The sequence below is a fragment of the Lynx canadensis genome, chromosome F1 (genome assembly GCF_007474595.2).
Source record: "Lynx canadensis isolate LIC74 chromosome F1, mLynCan4.pri.v2, whole genome shotgun sequence".
NCBI lineage: Eukaryota > Metazoa > Chordata > Mammalia > Carnivora > Felidae > Lynx > Lynx canadensis.
The window spans coordinates 21,377,345-21,396,813 of record NC_044319.2 but is presented as its reverse complement, the minus strand read 5'-3'; the positions used below and the strand labels follow the sequence as shown (position 1 = coordinate 21,396,813).

At 38.7% G+C, this 19,469-nt stretch overlaps 1 protein-coding gene across 2 annotated transcripts in view; it reads left to right on the top strand.

Annotated features, from left to right (window-relative positions):
- Window positions 1–19,469, top strand: part of PLA2G4A (phospholipase A2 group IVA) — a 159,418-nt gene that overhangs the window by 79,736 nt on the left and 60,213 nt on the right. For both annotated transcript variants that reach the window (XM_030301815.2, XM_030301816.1), the window contains 2 exons: window positions 3,539–3,576; window positions 8,525–8,666. In XM_030301815.2, the coding sequence (XP_030157675.1) occupies window positions 3,539–3,576; window positions 8,525–8,666 (180 nt within the window). The remainder of the gene's footprint in view (window positions 1–3,538; window positions 3,577–8,524; window positions 8,667–19,469) is intronic.

Below are 19,469 nucleotides of genomic sequence, written 5' to 3'. Positions count from 1 at the left end.
GTTTGTTGCTTTCGCTTTATCATTTCAGAATGACCCTGGAAAGTTTGCAAGGGGATTAGTGGATTAGATACTTTTAAAACAGTATTTTTAAGTTTAAAATGGCTTCTCTATGTAGGTTCTTTCCTCTGGGCCCCCACCCCCTCCCCACGCTGAACATCTCCTGTTGTAGCATGTAACATTGCTTTCCACTGTGGAATTCAAAGGTGAGATTGTTGTTTTCCACAAGAATGGACAATGAGCACAGCCTGCCTCTTACATTTATAATTCCTAGAAGAGGTGAAGTTCTTCTTCTTCGTCTGGCTCCTAGCTAAGCGTTACGGGGTTGGGGAGAGCCAGCCAGACGGGGTCACCTTTCTTCAACTTACCTTGGTGGTGCCAGCAATGTGGAAGACTGTGATGCAAAGCTGCTTCATGCAGTGGGTGGGAAGGAATTTACAATACTTGTTTCATGCCTCACAGGAAGTACATGCTTTTGTGGCTATTGCATCCGAATGACATGTTTCAGGTAAAAGGTGCGGAGAGATTGTAAATGTCAGTCTTCATGGCATGTCTGAGCATAGCACGTCAAGTGGGAGAGTTTAAAATTTCCTCCAGATTGTGGGTGATCCACTTGGGCAACATGAGGAAGTGAAGATCCCCATCCATGTGGCAAGTCCCTCCACGCCACATTCTGTAATATTCCCAATGGCAGGAAAATCCTGTGTCTTCCTTTCTCTCATCCTGCCTTCATTTAAGGATTCTTATCAGTCAGTCGAAGATTATGAATGTCTCAGCCAAGAAGTGCTATGGCTGGATGTGTAAGGAACATTCTGAAGACCAATGTGACCATAAACATAGCACAGTTGATTTTCCTTTTACTTATTAAGTTGGCATTAGATATATCCAGGCACTGAATATCTTACCATACAAATTGCTTGGGGACCTTCCAGTTGGGAAGTCTGTCATGACGTGGCACATTGGACTAGGAAGCCCATTCCAGCTTAAAATCTTTCCTTTGTTAGAAAACTGCACAATGAGTTGTAATGTTGTTCTTTTAGTTTCCATTCTCCCATGGTGTTTTTTGCTCTCTGGAAATGAAAACAGTAAATCTAGTCTTATTTTAATACCAGCTTTCATGTATTCGGGGGCATGAAGGAGGGTAGAAAACAGACTTATGTTTTTACCCACGTCTTGTTTTTCTCACTAAATATCCAGAGCAAGCTCATTCAATATAAAGTTTTCCAAGCCCTCTTTAGGAAAGACTCCATTTGAAATTTAGAAATGGGGAATAGACATGATGTGTCGGGATGTGGTCTGAGCGGTGCTTCTAACATTGATAGAACAGACTGCAGTTACAGTAATTGTTTAGAAGCCAGTCACCTTTTTTAAGAATTTTTTTTAAATGTTTATTTATTTTTGAAAGAGACAGAGCATGAGCGGGGGAGGGCAGAGAGAGAGAGGGAGACACAGAATCCGAAGCAGGCTCCAGGCTCCGAGCTGTCAGCACAGAGCCCAATGTGGGGCTCAAACTCATGAACCATGAGATCATGACCTGAGCCTAAGTCAGATGCTGACCTGACTGGGCCACCCAGGCGCCCCCAACCACTCATCTTTTTGACTTATAACTGAACTATGATTCATCTGGGCATGTGGAATTCTACTTGTACCGGGATTCTTGATTATTTTGATAACTGCAAAGTGATACTGATATGTTGCTTTGATGAGTAAAGGTTCATAGGACTTCATAGGAACGGCTGTCTGTATTACACCAGCCCATGATTTTATGTTTAGTAGCGATGGAATGTTTCTTAACAAGAAAAGACTGCCTTACGTGCTCCCTCACACACACATGCACAGTAATTCAGCAGATATTGATTATGTCTCATATGCCAAACACTGCAATGAACTAGTAATAGAGAGCTATATAAAATAGATACATATAAGATACATATAAATACTTATAAGATAGATCTATATAGGATAGATACAGTTTACTAGGAGAGGCAAATTCTTGTACAGATGATTTCCATACCTTTTTCTTACTCATAAAATTCAGTGCTGAGAATTATCCGTGAACTTATTTTAACCTTTTGGAAAGCTCCTTCTGGTTTGTTTTTTTCCATCTTCTGAAACCAAACAGAAAACAAAGCCAGTAATCTATAGCATTTTGTGTTGCTTCTAAAAATGCCGTCTTCACCTTTTAAGAGACATATCTGAGTTCTGGTCTATTTGAAGATATTGGAAAGGTTCATTCTAACTATATTCTATGGTAACTGATATGATAAAAATAATAGCACTCTTTTATAATTATGCAGCAATCTTCAAAACATTTTCTCAATTGGTTCTCAAGACAGTCTAAAATTACATTATTCATAACTAATGGCAGGGATAGTACAGAGAATGTCTTTCTATACAACAGAATTATAGTCCCTGGAGAGATACCTTTTAATACCCCTTTTTCTCTTTGGATATTAATCACTCTCTTTTCCATTAGACTAAAATTGGCTCATTGGCAGGATAGAGTCCTCCCAGAAATTTGGTTAGCTCACAGAGTGTTGGAAAATGAAAACCTGAGCCCCACCTCCCATTTGTAGATGTTTCTTGAGCTAACCACAGTTTGCTGGCCCCTGGTCCTGCTGCCACCTTGGATAGGTGTTCTGTCTCCAATCTATGACAACCCACATTTGTCACAAATGCACACGTGTGAATTTTCACCCAGGCTTTCTTTAACCTCCTGACCACTTCTGCCTCTGTCTGGAGGCCCGGGGACAGTTCCTGAATAACAGGCACAATATCTTCATAGTTTTTTAGGACTCAGGCAATTTTTCAAAAATGTTTTATTATTTTGAGAGAGAGGGGGTGTGAAGTGCGCACACACACATGGGAGAGGGAGAGAGAGAGAATCCCAAGCAGGCTCTGCGTGGTCAGTGCAGAACCCAACATGGGGCTCGACCCTGTGAGCCCCGTGAGATCATGACCTGAGCCACTGAACACTTAGGGGCACCTGGGAGTCTCAGTCGGTTAGGTGTCTGAGGCTGAGGTCATGCTCTCACGGTTCATGGGTTCGAGCCCCACGTCGGGCTCTGTGCTGACAGCTCAGAGCCTGGGGCCTGCTTCCAGATTCTGTGTCTCCCTCTCTCTCTGCTCCGCCCCCACTCATGCTCTGTCTCTCTCTCAAAAATAAGTAAGCATTAAAAAAAAAAAAAAGTCGGACGCTTAACCGACTAGCTACCCAGGTGCCCCTAGAGCTCAGGCAATTTTTGTGTCTCATCCATAATGACTGCAGAATTCAACTACCTCCTTTTAGTGGAGGAGGAAAACAACTATGCAGAAGCAGTTCTTATGTTTACTGAAATGACTGATTAAATAGATTTATATCATGAAAAATAGCAAAAACATGTATTTATTGATGTACCTCCATGAAGCTATGTTACTTTTATTTTTAGGACTCTTTTAGGTTAAAAACAATCTGGCACTCAAAAATGGTTTTGACTTTGTTTGCATTATATATAATACACATCCATTTTATGACCGAATCTGATGAATGTGTCTGTTCTAGGTCACTGAAATGTTTCTGGAAATGTCTCTTGAAGTTTGGTAAGTGCATTTATTTCATTGGGTGGAAAATATTGTGAGTGATTCACTATCTTATTTTAATTGTTAAGGGTCCACTTTTAAAATAAGAAATAATTCTGCGAGCTTTTGAACATAAAAAACACATTAAATAAAACTTTTCTTTAGCTCTTCCCTAATAGCTATGGCATTAAAAAATAATAAATTTTGTATCTTTGCTTACTTTTCCCGGTAGTTTTTATCAGGTCAATAAGGGCTTTTAGAAAGAGTCCTCCCTCTGGTTTACTTCCCGTAGAAATGAACAAATATGGTTAGTTAAGCCTCTTTTTCATTGTTGATTCAGATAGATACTCAAGAACATGAAAGTAAACATAAACAGGAAACTATAAAAAGGAAAAACTGAAAATGAGATTGTTTTTGTTCACAGAGATAGTAAAGTTCCATGAAGCACGTTGCTGTTTCAAAGTAGCCTCCAAAAGAAATGTTGGAAAATCATTTATTTATTTTCAAATGGTGCATCTTAGGGGAGTTAGGCCTGCCTGGAGAATTAGCTGGATCTAACACCGAGTTCAGTACATCCAACCTCCTTCAAACTCTCTGTGTCTCCTTGAACTTCCCTGTTGAAGTGGGTTTTACCGAAGTAACTAGTCCACATTTAATTCACCCAAACACTGCATTTATTAGTGTAACAGTCTCCTATGTTGTGATTTGCCGAATGAATGCTGAGGGACACGTTGACATTGGGCTCGGTATTTCTTTCACTTATTTAGGTTCCTAGAACACGTTGATTCAACCTTGTAAATTATTGCATAAATTACTACTTGTCCCTCAAGATATGTCAGGAAGTCTCATAGGACAGTCCAAATAATTGAGTTGCATTATTTTGCATTGTGTTGATTCTTGCTAAAACATGGTATATTTTGGGGGCACCTGGGTGGCTCAGTCAGTTGACCATCCTACTCTTGATTTCAGCTCAGGTCATGATTCCAGGGTCTTGGCATTGAGCCCCACATTGTGAAGCCTGCTTAAGATCCTCTCTCTCCCTCTCCTTCTCCCTCTCTCCTCCCTCCCACCCCCCTCGCCCCTCTCTCCCACTCAGGCTTTCTCTTTCTCTGTCTAAAATTTTTAAAAATGTGGTATAACATGAGATTTTAGCATGAGATTAAAAGAACTTTTGCTATTTGAGTAGAAAGTCATGCTATTTGTCTTAATGGGAAATGATCTTCACTGATGTAATTAGGACCATATTATGTAAAAGAAATTTGCTTTAACAAAGTACAGATATCAAAAAATAGAGGAAAAAAACTCAGCTAAATAAGATACATATGTTCAGAAGCAATTAACTATATATTTATAATGAACTTTGATCAAACTATTTTTATCTGTTCATTTGTCTTGACTCTGAAATGGAAATGTTCTTAGAAATTATTATTATTATTATTATTTTAAATGCTTATTTATTTTTGAGAGAGAGAGAGAGAGAGAGAGAGAGGCGGAACATGAGCAGGGAGGGGCAGAGAGACACAGAATCCAAAGCAGGCTCCAGGCTCCGAGCCGTCAGCACAGAGCCCCACGCAGGCTCGAACCCACGAACCGCGAGATCATGTCCTGACCCGAAGTTGGCTGCCCAACCAACTGAGCCACCCAGGCGCCCCTTTAGAAATTATTTTTTTAAGTGTATTTATTTCTTTTGAGAGAAACAGGGACACCACACGTGGGGGAGGGGCAGAGAGAGAGGGAGAGAGAGAGACTCCTAAGATTCCGCTGCCAGCACAGAGCCTGACGTGGGGCTCAAATCCACGAAGCTGCGATATCATGACCTGAGCCAAAAGCAAGAGTTGGACACTTAACCAACTGAGCCATCCAGGTGCCCCAGAAATGTTCTTTAAAGAAAAATGTAACTTTCCATGGAATGTTTTTCATTGGATATAAAACAAAATCAAGAAATCAAATTAAACAGTTAAAGATAATATGTAAAAGAGGAAAATAAATGAACCAAACTTGTTATTGTATTTATAAAATTACTCAACATTTTTTATTTTTCTTTTACATGTTTGTAAAAGTCTTATCTTCTAAATATCTGTGTTCATTGCTCTGTTCATAGGTTTTTTGAAAAATCATGGCCCTTGTGTTTAATGTAGGATAGTGATCAGCATAGTATGTTACAAGTATATTACCTAGTATATTACAGGGAACAGTAGTTCCAGAATGAGAAATCCTAGTTTTAAATCAGCCTCTTGCTAATTGTGTTAACAGTTGAAACATTTTTAATGACACTTTTGCTCATTTGTGAAGTAAGAAAAGAGTACTTTGTAAGCATATCTGTTGTGATGATTTAATGAGATGTTCTTTAGAAAAAGAGCACATATTATTTTATATTAATACAAAGTAGAAAAATTTTCCACATGTACACCACAAGTTCATAGTAAAAATGTAATAGTTTGCAGAAATTTGAAGCAACCTCAATATTCATGGAATAACTTATGCTATAATCATATAATGGAGATACTTCACAATAGTAAAAATGTTTGAATTGTTCCTATATATACAAATACAGATGAATCTTAAAAACAAAATGGTCAATGGAAAAAATATTGCAGAATACATACAGTTGATAGAATTTATAAAAAAATTAAAAACATACAAAATGACTCTATGTATTTTTTAGAGATATAAATATATACTCTGAAGTTATAAATATTTATAATTTATAAATGTATAAATTTATAAATAATTGTAATTCATAAATGTGTAAATACATTGGAATAATAAAGAGCAAGTTTAAGGTAGTGATTACTCTGAGGAGCAGAAAAGGAAACACAGTTGAGATGGATTCACAGAGACAACTGTGCAGGTGAGATTTTTATTTCTCAAAGTGGTTAGAAGATACTCAACCTAATATATTGTAATAAATAATAATAGAGAGTCTACCCCTAAGACTTGACTTAAAAAATTCTTACTGATTCACTCGTAACTCTTTTCCTCCTTGGAAAGCTTCATAATAATCAAATTTAAGAACTGTGCAATCCAATGCTTTGATGTGCTTATACTGATCATTTTTTATTATTGGGTAATATGGCTAAGTGCTCTTTTCAAAATTTACAGTTAATTTTCTGTTTTTTAAAGTTTATTTATTTTGCGGGGAGAGGGGCAGAGGGAGAGGGAGAGAGAAAATCCCAAGCAGGCTCTGCACTGTCAGCATGAACCTGACTTGAGGCTACGTCTCATGAACCATGATATCATGACCCGAGCCAAGATCAAGAGTAGGATGCTTAACTGAGTAAGCCACCCAGGTGTCCCTACAGTTAGTTTTCTTAAAGCATATATCCAAAAATAGAACTACTCAAAAGGAATATACATTTTAATTATTTTTGGTGCTCATCACTTGATGACTTTCAAAAGTGTTTTGCAAATTTATATTTTCAAAATGAATATATTTACTTTGTACTAGAAAATAAATACTTAAAATATTTCTTAAAAACTGTTAAATAATAACAGTATCTTAAAAATTTGCTAGTGAAGCTAAGTATTCTTCTGTTTTTCATTATTAATCATACTTCCTCTTTTGTGAGTTATCCATGTTTGTCCTTTGGGAAATAGTAATTAAAATATTATTGGTAAACAAAGATCATTATAGAGTACATAGCCCAGAGGCTATGGAGTCTCTTCTTTTGGCCTATGTTTTACGAGGAATAAATGCACTGAATTAACAGAAGTTTCCTTAATTTTAATTCACTCTGAAGGGAAGGACTTACTTTTATGAATGGTAAAGAGACAATATTTTATCAGCGAAATTCTTACTTTCCACATTTGGATTTATTCGCATCACAACATAGAGGTCTCTGTTTTCTTGTTCTGTTTTGTTTTGTACTATTTTTTTAAAAAATTATTTATTTATTTTGAGAGGGAGAGAGAGAGAGAGAAAGCGGGGAGGGGCAGAGGGAGAGAGAGAGAGAGAGAGAGAGAGAGAGAGAGAGAGAGAATCCCAAGCAGACTCCTCACTGTCAGTGCAGAGCCCAACATGGGACTTTATCCCATGAACCGTGAGATCATGACCTGAGCCAAAATCAAGAACCTGTTGCTTAACCGACTAAGCCACCCAAGTGCTCCTGCTTTTTACTATTTTTAAATTCAGAAGCTGGTTTTAGAATACAATATTGGACTTGTTTGTGAGGAATTGTTGCATTGAGGAAAATACATCATCTATTTGCTCTGTGATCCTAACCTCTCAGAGCTTTGGTTTTTTTAATCTGTAATAGGTAGTTAGAAAAATAATATATTGTATAATAACGTGTGAGATTTACTCCCATTATTTCTGCAGTGATACATGCCTACATATCTAAAGTGGTTTCTGGCATAATCTAGGGATCTGAGAAGTTGCCGCCGCTGCTATTATTAGGAAGGGTATACAATGTAAGAGCTCTGAAATCCTCCAGTCAAACTTACTCGTCGCTGTCTGAAGTTCTAGCGTTAGCAGTGCCTTTTTTTTTTTGTCACACGGGGACATCTCTTAGACAAGGCAATTCATTAAGACAGTATTTCTGCCTGTATGCTCCACAGAACATAGACTCTTTGGAATATCAGTGGTATGTCATGGAGAAGTGGGGAACGAAGGGCCAGGGGAAGGAATTCTTGATCAAATAAATTTGGGAAATACTGTGCCAAATAGATCTCAGCAGCTTTATTTTCTGAAATATTTCCCGAAGTCTTTACTATCATATGATGAATTTCTCATTGGCCGTTCGTGTGCCTGCTTGTTTTTTCTAAAGCATCTCCTACTCCATATTTTCTGGAAACACACCTTGGAACATACAGTTTTAAGACAGCCATCATTTTATACCCTTGTTCAGCTCCCCTTCTAGGAAATGGCTTGAGGGGAACAGTGAGCAGGTATCAGCGTTAGCTACCAGGGACTGGGTGATTTTAACAAGGCTACTGGGGACATTGGCTCATGACTATGTTCTCTATACAGTTCATCCCCAGACCTCCGATTCAGTATGGCTCTGTGTGATCAGGAGAAGACTTTCAGACAACAGAGGAAAGAAAACATAAAGGAAAACATGAAGAAACTCCTGGGTCCAGAGAAGAGTAGAGGCCTGTATTCTACGCGCGATGTGAGTTGGAAAATTTTCAAATGTTACTGCAATTCAATAATAATTGTGTTTGTACCGTCTCCCAAATTTCACCCAAGTATGGAAATATTGAGTTTGAGCATTATATCTTCAGTTTTTTAAGATGAGGTAAGTGTTTCGTAAATAAAGATTCTTTGAGGAAGATCATCACAAATGCTGCCCATATTTAGCAATATTGATCAGGTACAGTTTTACAAAGAGGCGTAGGCATACTTACACACAAACAAGCTATTGATAGTAAGAAAAGATTAGCCTCAGATGTAAAAAGATCATTGAATTAATTTTATTTTATTTTTATTATTTTTTTAATTAAAGTATATTTGACACACAATGTTGCAATTAGTTTCAGGTGTACAACACAGTGTTTCAACAAGTCTCTTCATTGTGTGGTGCCCACCACAAGTGTGGCTCCCATGGGTCACCACACAACACTATTACAACACCGTTAATGATATTTTCTGTGCTGTACTTTTCATCTCTGTGATTTATTCATTCCATAACCGTAATTCTGTATCTCCCACTCCCTTTGCCCATTTTGGCCATCGCTCTAGCTCCCTCCCCTCTGGGATCATTGAATTAACTTTAATATGGACTAAGATTAAACAATTGTGAGACTTATCATCACCAAACAAGAAGAAAGTGCTACAAGTCTTGTCAATGATAACACAGTTTACCAAACTACGTAGATGTGAATGGGAGAGATAAAAGGAAATGTTTCAAATTCTTAATATTTCATCACAGGAAGCTAAAGTTTATCATCCCAGATTGACCAAATAGTTAAGAATGATGACCTCTACTTTTTAATGTTTTCATCATCCTAATGATAGAGAGATCTTAAAATTAAAATATTTTTGTAAACAAATATAGGAAGTACAATCCTTCATTTGTACTTTAACTTTTTTTTCTTCCCTTAATTTCCAGGAAAATAAATATCATTTATTGTTCAATAACATGTAATGTGTAAACCAGTTTTTGGCTATTTATCTGTCCATTTATTCATTTTTCCCTTCACTGATCTATCATCTATCTACCCATCCATCCACCTGTCCATCCATTTATTGGTCTATCCTTTTATTAAATGCATAAGTAACGCATAAGTAAGGCCTGTCCTCCCTCCCCCCATGTCCTGTTCGCTCTCAAACCCAAGCTTAAAAAACTTTTACTGCTCTTAGGATTGGCTTCTTGGCATCTTTCTAGCATCCATTTTTGCCAGTTCACCCCCAGTTCACCACACTCCTTCACTAGGTGCCTCTTGGTCCCATGTCCCCTCAGAACCTTTCCCCATGTGGTGCTTTTCCACACAGTTTCTTCTCTCTCTGTGTGCTTCCCTCCTCTCCTTTCCTCTCTGTGCTTCCCTGTGCCACCCTGTCCCCGCCCCACCGCCTTTTGGGGTACCTAGGACCCTCCCAACTTTAAGCACCACATACTTAGCTTCTTCTGAAGCTGTTGTCCTCACCAGCTCCTCCCTCCTTCCCCCCACATCTGTTAGATCTCAGTTATATTCTCTATATTAATGGCACCAATATATGCACATTATCTTTTTAGCATTTACAACACATATACTTAAAAAATACTTGTACAGATATTCGTTTAATGTCTCTTCTCTCCAGTGGAATATAAGTTACATGAAGACCAGGGCAGTGGCTGTGTTATTTAACCTTCATATTCCCAGCACCTGGCAAAGGCTCCTTAGCACACAGTAGACCCTCAGTAAGTCTTGCGTTGTGGGAGTCAGGGCACAGATTCAGGAGGTAGCTTCGCACTGCCTCCAGGGGATGAAGTAGCTAGAGGGAGGGATCAGAGACTCCGAACCCAGGAACACAGAATCAGGTCGTGAGGCAGGAGACACAGGTGGAGGAGAAGGTTTGGAGGAAAAGATCCCAGCCTGAACTGTTCAATTAGAAACGTATGTGTGCAGGGGCGGGGTGCCTGGCTCAGTTGGTCAAGCGTCTGACTTTGGCTCGGGTCATGATCTCACAGGTCAGGAATTCAAGCCCTGCATTGGGCTCTGTGCTGTCAGCACAGAGTTCGCTTCAGATCCTCTGTCCCCCTCTCTCTGCCCTTCGGCACTCCTCTTTTTGTGGAAAAAGGAGCGTTCCTGGGAAAATGAAACTTGGCCTAATATTCATACTAATTGGCTTTTCTGCAATGGATGGAGAATAAAGTAATTATGTGTTCTGTGGAAATTTCTTCAAAAATATTAAATCCGTGTTTTTGGAAGTCGTTCCTGGAATTATTGTAGTTGTTTCGGTTCGGTCTAGAGTTGTTTTCTCTTGTGCAGAATAATTAGATTAGATATATTCAGAACCACCCATCCCCACAAGTAATGTTTTCCTGTTTTTTAAAAAATTTTCTTCATTTTTGAGAGAGAAGGAGCATGAGCAGGGGAGGGGCAGAGAGGGTGGGAAGATAGAGGATTCGAAGCACGTTCTGCACTGACAGCAGTGAGCCCGACACGGGGCTGGAACTCATGAACCGTAAGATCATGACCTGAGCTGAAGTCAGATGCTTAACCAACTGAGCCATCCAGGCGTCCCTTTCCTATTTTTATGTTACTCCTTGGTGAGAAGGGTGTCTTAAGTTCCCAATTCCCTTGCTCTCTGATAAGACTTCACTTTCTGTTCAGTTCTTAATTCTCAATGCAGAGACTGTGCTCATCTTATTCCAAGTGTTCAACAGACAGTATCCAGTTTAGGACTTCAGTGTCAAATTGAAATGTCAAATAAATTAGAGCAGCATAAACTTGGGCATGGTCCTTCACTTCTGTGCTTCACCTGTAAAATGGAGCCTGGGGCTTTTATTAGGTCACAGGATGAGTACTACTGCTTATAAGCCTCCAGCACAATGTGTAAGAGCATGTAGTAGTTGCTCAAAAAAATAGTATTGTACCTGAGTGTGGCTCTTCTGTTGCATAACACCCGAGGGCAATAATTGTCAAATTTAATAAAATCTGAGCTTTTCCATCTGGACAATGAGTTAGTCAAAGAGCTGAGGCATCTAATAACTCAAGAGTTTATTCTCTTAAATACTAAGACTTTAAAAAAATGTATTCTCAATAATTAAAAAGAAGTTTTGAAATGTATTGATTTTAATCATTTAGATGGAAGCCTTTCTAAAGTGACAGGTCATTCCTCGTCCTGACTGAATGGATTTGAGTGTTCTCAGGTCTGTCTCCTTTCCAATCAGCTGCCATCTCTCCATGCCTTATGTGCTCCCTTGAGGTAATTTCTTCAAACCACTCCTTTCTCTTTCAACTTTGCTGTTGTGGAATTCAAATCTGATAAGCAGGCTTGTTGTTAGAACAGTGTCTCTGACTAGTGTGATTTCTTTATGAATAAAGGCCTGAGATCTTTCCTATGACTAAGACCTGCAAGCCTCTGTACGTGGGGATTTTTGGCATAGTTGGATCGTTCAGAGGCCATTCTTATGAATTTTCTGGTCTGAAAATACTTCTTGGTCAGATGAAGTTCCCAGATTATAGTCTTCTGTGAAGGGAAATGCTACTCACTAGTTTTTATGTTCCCTAGTAACTGACCATAACAAAGCAAAGCTGGTTAGGGGACTAGAGTCTGGAACTATAATAGTGGGAAAGCAAGAGAAAGTAATTTACTTTCACCTGCACCAGAGAATAAAGAGAAAGTGTTTTGTCCCAAGGCACAATTTACGAGATACTTTCAATTTAAACAAATATCTTTTGATGAAAATCAAAACGGACCTTGAGTAATATATTCTGTGAGTGCTATTCTTACTTAAGTTTGTCATATAAAGGAAGTGAAAGACTAGAGAAAAGAGTCCATTTGGTGACAGAGAAAGAAGCAAAGAGGTAATAGAAGTCAACCTTGAGTAGTCAATAAGAATTCTTATTCCTCGTTTGTGTTGTTTCTGTCATCTAGAATATTCTTCCTCTTGCTTCCTCCCTTCCTGGTGACAACAGCCCTTTGTACTCTCAATTCCTATTCCCCTCCCAGACTGCAAGTATCACAGGGAAGACAGTGTGAAACTCCCAAGGGTAGAGGCCAGAAAGGAGCACTGGGCGGGTGTGAACTCCCGAGGACTCACAAGGTGGAGTTGGAGTTTTTCTCCTCTGAGGTAGTGGTGGGATGTGAACAGCCAAAGGAATAAGAGACCTGGAAGTTGGTCTAGAAAGTAGATGTCCAAGCGGCCCAGACTGCACTCAGGAGGGTTGTCCACTATGAGGCAGGTGACTCCTGCAGACCACAGAGCTCTCGGGGAGACAGGCTCAGGGGGAGGCACGTAAGAACACATGTGTCAGGAGCAAGGAAGGAGGAGGCCTATGGGGACAGGTGCTGGATTTGCTGCAGTTTTCAGTGATTTGTTTTATAAATCAGGCATTATGTGAGGAAGCTTACTGGGCTCGAAGGGCCAGCGGCCCGATGAAAACAAAATGCTAGTAACAATAATATATTTTAATTTAACGTAAACTCACTTTTTAAATTTTACATGTGAAATTATGACTGTGCTGGGGGAAAAAAATGTAAATACGTTGAAACGAGATCATATACACTATTTTTTGTACGTTTCATGAAGGAAACCAAGCCAGTGAGCTCCTTCTCTTTGTGTACAAAGATGTTGCCCAAGTTTCTGACCAGAAATGGACTGGGAAGCACCTTGGGAGGGTTGGTACTGGGCACAGGGTGGTGGGGAGGCAATGCACACTGCAGGGATTAGCATTTACATAAGTCCGGGCAGCCATGTCTGCTCCTACCATTGCTAATACTGTGAGGATGCACTGGTTAATCAGACTCGACAATTGTCAACTTTGCTTCTATACTCTAATCCAAATGATAAATAATAATAATGATAATAATAACAACAACAGCAACAACCTAGGATGTACAAACTAGCAGTGTAAAACCTAACAGTTTTAATATGGAGATAATCAGTCTTTAAAAAAATCAATGCTACATTTTCTGTCCTCCTTTACATTTACAGGATTGGCTCTCTAATTTTCAATAGAGCTTCTCTGGCACCTTTTATAAATTGGACTGGTCAGTTGAAAATTGTAAAACCAGGACCTGGCTACCTCCTGGAATGCAGGTTCAAGTGCTTTGACTCTGCTTTGTGGGGCAGAGGGTTTGGAGGTGGTTGGCACTGTGGAAAATTGACTTTCAGTAAAAGTAGAGGAAGAAAGGGTTCTGATTTTATATTCATACCAGATTTCTCTTCAAACTGGCAAGAACAGGGGCGCCTGGATGGCGCAGTCGGTTAAGCGTCCGACTTCAGCCAGGTCACGATCTCGCGGTCCGTGAGTTCGAGCCCCGCGTCGGGCTCTGGGCTGATGGCTCGGAGCCTGGAGCCTGTTTCCGATTCTGTGTCTCCCTCTCTCTCTGCCCCTCCCCCGTTCATGCTCTGTCTCTCTCTGTCCCAAAAATAAATAAAAAACGTTGAAAAAAAATTAAAAAAAAAAACTGGCAAGAACATAGAGATAATTGGGAGCAAATTAGAGGGCATAGAAATAAATAATCAGAAACAAATTTCAATAATGTGGAATTTGTGACATTCATTCTTTATTTGCCTGATTTTTTAAAATTTAAATCCAAGTTAGTAACATTTAGTGTAATAATGGTTTCAGGAGTAGAATTCAGTGATTCATCACTTACATATAACACCCAGTGCTCATCCCAGCAAGTGCCCTCCTTAATGACCACCACCCATTCATCCCATCCCCCCACCCAACACCCTACCAGCAGCCCTCAGTTTGTTCTCTGTATTCAAGAGTCTCTCATAGTTTGCCTCCTTCTGTTTTTAATCTTATTTTTTCATCCCTTCCACTATGTTTTGTTTCTTAAAGTCCACATATGAATGAAATCATATGATACTTGTCTTTCTCTGACTGACTTAGCATAATACATTCTAATTCCATCCACATTGTTGCAAATGGCAAGATTTCATTCTTTTTGATCACTGAGCAATATTCCATTATATATATATATATATATATATATATATATATATATATATATGTATGTATATACACCACATCTTCTTTATCCATTCATCAGTCAGTGGACATTTGGGTTCTTTCTATAATTTGGCTATTGTTGATAGTGCTGCTATAAACATGGGGTGCATGTGTCCCTTCAAAACAGCATGTCTGTATCCCATGGATAAATGCCTAGTAGTGCAATTGCTGGGTTGTAGGGTAGTTCTATTTTTAGTTTTTTGAGGAACCTCCATACTGTTTTCCAGAGTGGCTGCACCAGTTTGCATTCCCACGAGCAGTGCAGAGGTGTTCCCCTTTCTCTGCATCGTCAACATCTGTTGTTTCCTGAGTTGTTAATGTTAGCCATTCTGACAGGTGTGAGGTGGCATTTCATTGTGGTTTTGATTTGTATTTCCCTGATGATGAATGATGTTGAGCATCTTTTCATGTGTCTGTTAGTTATCTGGATGTCTTCTTTTTTTTAATTTTTTTTTAATGTTTATTTATTTTTGAGAGACAGAGACAGGACATGAGTGGGAAAGGAGCAGAGAGAGAGGGAGACACAGAATCCGAAGCAGGCTCCAGGCTCTGAGCTGTCAGCACAGAACCCAATGCAGGGCTTGAATTCATGAACTGCGAGATCATGACCTGGGCCAAAGTCAATGTTCAACCAACTGAGCCACCCAGGCGCCCCTCTTGTTTTTCTTTAGTGTTTATTTATTTTTGAGAGAGAGAGAGAATGAGAGTACAAACAGGGGAGAGACAGAGAGAGAGGGAGACACAGAATCCAAAACAGGCTCTAGGCTCTGAGCTGTCAGCATAGAGCCCAACACGGAGCTTGAACTCAAGGACAGCGAGATTATGACCTGAGCTGAAGTCAGACACTTAACTGAATGAGCCACCAGGCATCAACCCTGCCATCTGGATGTCTTCTTTGGAAAGTGTCTCTTCATGTCTTTTCCCCATTTCTTCACTGGATTATTTGTTTTTTGGGTATTGAATTTGTTAAGTTCTTTATAGATTTTGGATACTAAGCCTTTATCAGATTCATTGCCAATATCTTTTCCCATTCCGTCAGTTGCCTTTTAATTTTGTTGATTGTTTCCTTCACTGTGCAGAAGCTTTGTATCTTAATGAGGTCCCAGTGGTTCATTTTTGCTTTTGTTTCCCTTTTTATTTGCCTGATTTTATCAGTGAAAAGAGAAAAAGGGATAATTTGTAAGTGATAATTACTAACAAAAATGAAACCCAAACACATAACAATCCAAATGATTATAACCATCTGTCTTTGATACTACTAGTGAGGAACTGGCATAAGTAATTCTAACACTTCTTAACTTTTTTGATTTGTAGTCCTCTTTCATACTAGTCAATAAAATAATAAGCCCTCTTAGAAATTAAAAAATGCATTTAATGAACTGGACTAGGTGTATTAAAAAGTACTATAAGTAAAATATTTTAAGTCTATATTTTACTAAATATAATGAAGTACATTTTTATCTAATATCAGTAATGTATTAAAAACACCTTTTTCCCAATAACAAGTGAAAAATGTTTGTTAAATGAATAATTTACCAAGGAAAAAATTTTCTCTTTGTGTTTTTCATAATTTTTGAGCATTATTTTTAAGACTTGATAGTTTTGGCACAGAGGTGGTTACATACTTTTCTCTTACCTCTTTAAAACATGAAATGGGGCTATGATGGTTAAATTCATGTGTCAACTTGGAGGGTGATTTTAGGTGAGATTAACATTCAGATCAGTGAATTTTCAGTACATAAATTGCCATGGGTAATGTGGGGGGGGAGGGGGTGTACAATCATTTGTAGGCCTGAACAGAACAAAAAGATCAGCCTCCCTGAGCAAGAGGGAATTCTCCAACAGACTGCCTTTCTCTTCATCTGCGCTATTGGCTCTCCTGGGTCTCCGCCTGCCAGACTTCAGACTAGAACTGTATTTTTTAAAATTTTTTTAATGTTTATTTTATTTTTGAGAGAGAGACAGAGTGAGTCGAGGAGGGGCAGAGAGAGAGAGAGAGAGAGGGAGACACAGAATCTGAAGCAGGCTCTGAGCTGTGAGCTGTCAGCACAAAGCCTGACACAGGGCTCAAACCCACAAACTGTGAGATCATGACCTGAGCTGAAGTTGGATGCTTAACCAACTGAGTGACCCAGGCACCCCTAGAACTGTATTATTGACTCCCCTGGTTCTGGAGTCTGCTGGCCCATACTGCAGATTTGGACTTGCCATTCATCCTAATTTCATGAGCCAATTCTATATAACAAATCTCTTTCTAGAGAGGTAGATATATAGATACATCTTGTTGATTCTGTATCTCTGGAGAACCCTGACTAATAGGAGAGCCAAGGAAGCAAAAAGTCTCTGTATAATTTTCAGACCATAAAAATTTATGAAAATGTAAAAAAAAATCCTTAAGCATTTTAGAGTTTTCTTTTGCAAGGGAGGAAATTAATAATATCCATATGCCCCTGCATCACAATAATTTAATCAAAACCACAGGATTTTTGGTAAGTGCAAATTCATTTCCTGTAATCGTATGAGAGAAGTATGAGAAATATTCATTGATATCATTTATGCACAAATTCTGATGCTATAAGGTCTAAATATAACCCCAAAACTCTCAATAACCTTTAGTTTAAATCGTTTAGACTTTGAGCCAGGTCTAACAGCTGCATCTTATAACTCTCCAGCTTTCTTTGAAGCTATTTTGGAATGACCAAGACATTTAAAACATCAAAAGTTAGCCTTCATTTGTTAGGTAAAGTTGTGCTGACATCATCTGAAGTGACACATGAATCTGAAATATAAATTAGCTAAATATCAAATGGTTTTTTTCAATAAAGATTACCCTGTCTTTCTGAACAGTGAGTAAAAGGAAAGGGAATGAATTATCATGTCAGTGACACCTTTGTTCACACCATGGTTCTATGACCTAACAGCTGTCTGTATGTGGACAAGGTATTTATGTGCACTGAATTGCTCATCTGAAAAATGGAAATAATGCTGATCTCCTTTAGAGGCCTGGGAAGATTAAATGAAACACATTGAATGAAAGTACCCAAGCTCATACCAGGTACACAGTATTTTCTTGATAAGTTTAATCTCCCGTTTTTGTAGTTAATAAAAATTTATACTTTTATAGGTTGTTTTTAAGTTTATTTTGAGAGAGAGAGAGAGAGAGAGAGAGAGAGAGTGTGTGTGTGTGTGTGTGTGTGTGTGTGTGTGTGTATGTGTGAGTGGGGGAGAGGCAGAGAGAGAGGGAGAATGAGAATCCCAAGCAGCCTCTGTGTTGTTGGCATGGAGCCTGATGAGAAAGTCAATCTCACGAACCTTGAAATCACGACCTGACCCGAAATCAAGAGTCAGATGCTTAACCGACTGGGCCATCCAGGCGCCCCTATCCTGTGCTTTTATAGTTTTATAATTCATATTCTGTAGTAGTTATAGAACCTAGAGTGTTACTAGTAGCAAAAAGCCTCAAGGTTGTTCATTGTACCCAATATTTCTACATAGAAGTAAACAGAGTTCAAAGAGGATTTTCTTTGCCTTGGGTCACAAAGCTAGTTGTAAGGAAAGCTTTCAGAGACAGTGGAGCATAGTGAATTAAAAGCTTTGGAGTCTGACAGATCCAGCTTTGAATCCACAGGACATTACTTTCTAGCTTTATGATAATGGAAAAATGAAACTTCTTGGTGTTTCAATTACTTTATCTTTAAAATGTAGGTGAAAATATATATCTCATAGAGTTATGAAAATTAAATGATAGACATAAAAACAGATTGATTCATATGTAATAAATGAGGATGGTAATTATAATCTTCATAATCTTTCCATCATGTGATTATTCAATTTTTATGTGCAAACATCTGACATTTTTTTACCTGATAGCAGCTCAGATATCAGACTTAAAAATCTTATGTGAAAACTCTCTTTAAGAACTTACTATAAAGCAATAATGAAAACAATGGGTTATACAACAACGAATTCCAGAGCAAGTGGCTATTTCCAGAAAATTCCTAACAATATAAAATAGGCATCTATAAGTTATGCTGGACTACTGGCTTAGGAAGAAGGACAGCTGGGGATTGGAGAAGGTCTTATGTTCAGTTTTCCAACTTTTCTTATTAAATCTGGCTCCAAACAATACAGTTTGTATGTTCTGTATTGAGCAGTGTACTCCATTACTAAGGGTTTTCTTTCTCTAAACTATCTGATTTGTATAGGTTTAATGTTATTATTAAAAATAACATGTGTATTTGTTTTTTGAGAGAGAGAGTGACGATCTTGGCCTGATCTTAGGCTCAGTGCTTGGCACATGGCAATAATAAATGTTCACTATTATTACTACATTGCCTATAAACTCAACTCTTCTCTCAAGGCCTAATTCAAATCCCTCCTCCTTCTAACTTCTTAGCTGGCCTGTTTACAACTACACTGTACTGTGCTCCACTCACCCACTTTATAAACCACTTCTGTTTTCTATCTTAGCTTTCCTTCCCCTCCAGATCAGTTTTTAAGAGCTTATGTATTTTACTTTATTGACAATTTAAACATTTATGTTTGAGAACATTCTGTGTATCTAAATATACACAGGTTCGGGGCGCCTGGGTGGCGCAGTCGGTTAAGCGTCCGACTTCAGCCAGGTCACGATCTCGCGGTCCGTGAGTTCGAGCCCCCCGTCGGGCTCTGGGCTGATGGCTCGGAGCCTGGAGCCTGTTTCCGATTCTGTGTCTCCCTCTCTCCCTGCCCCTCCCCCGTTCATGCTCTGTCTCTCTCTGTCCCAAAAATAAATAAAAATGTTGAAAAAAAAATTAAATATA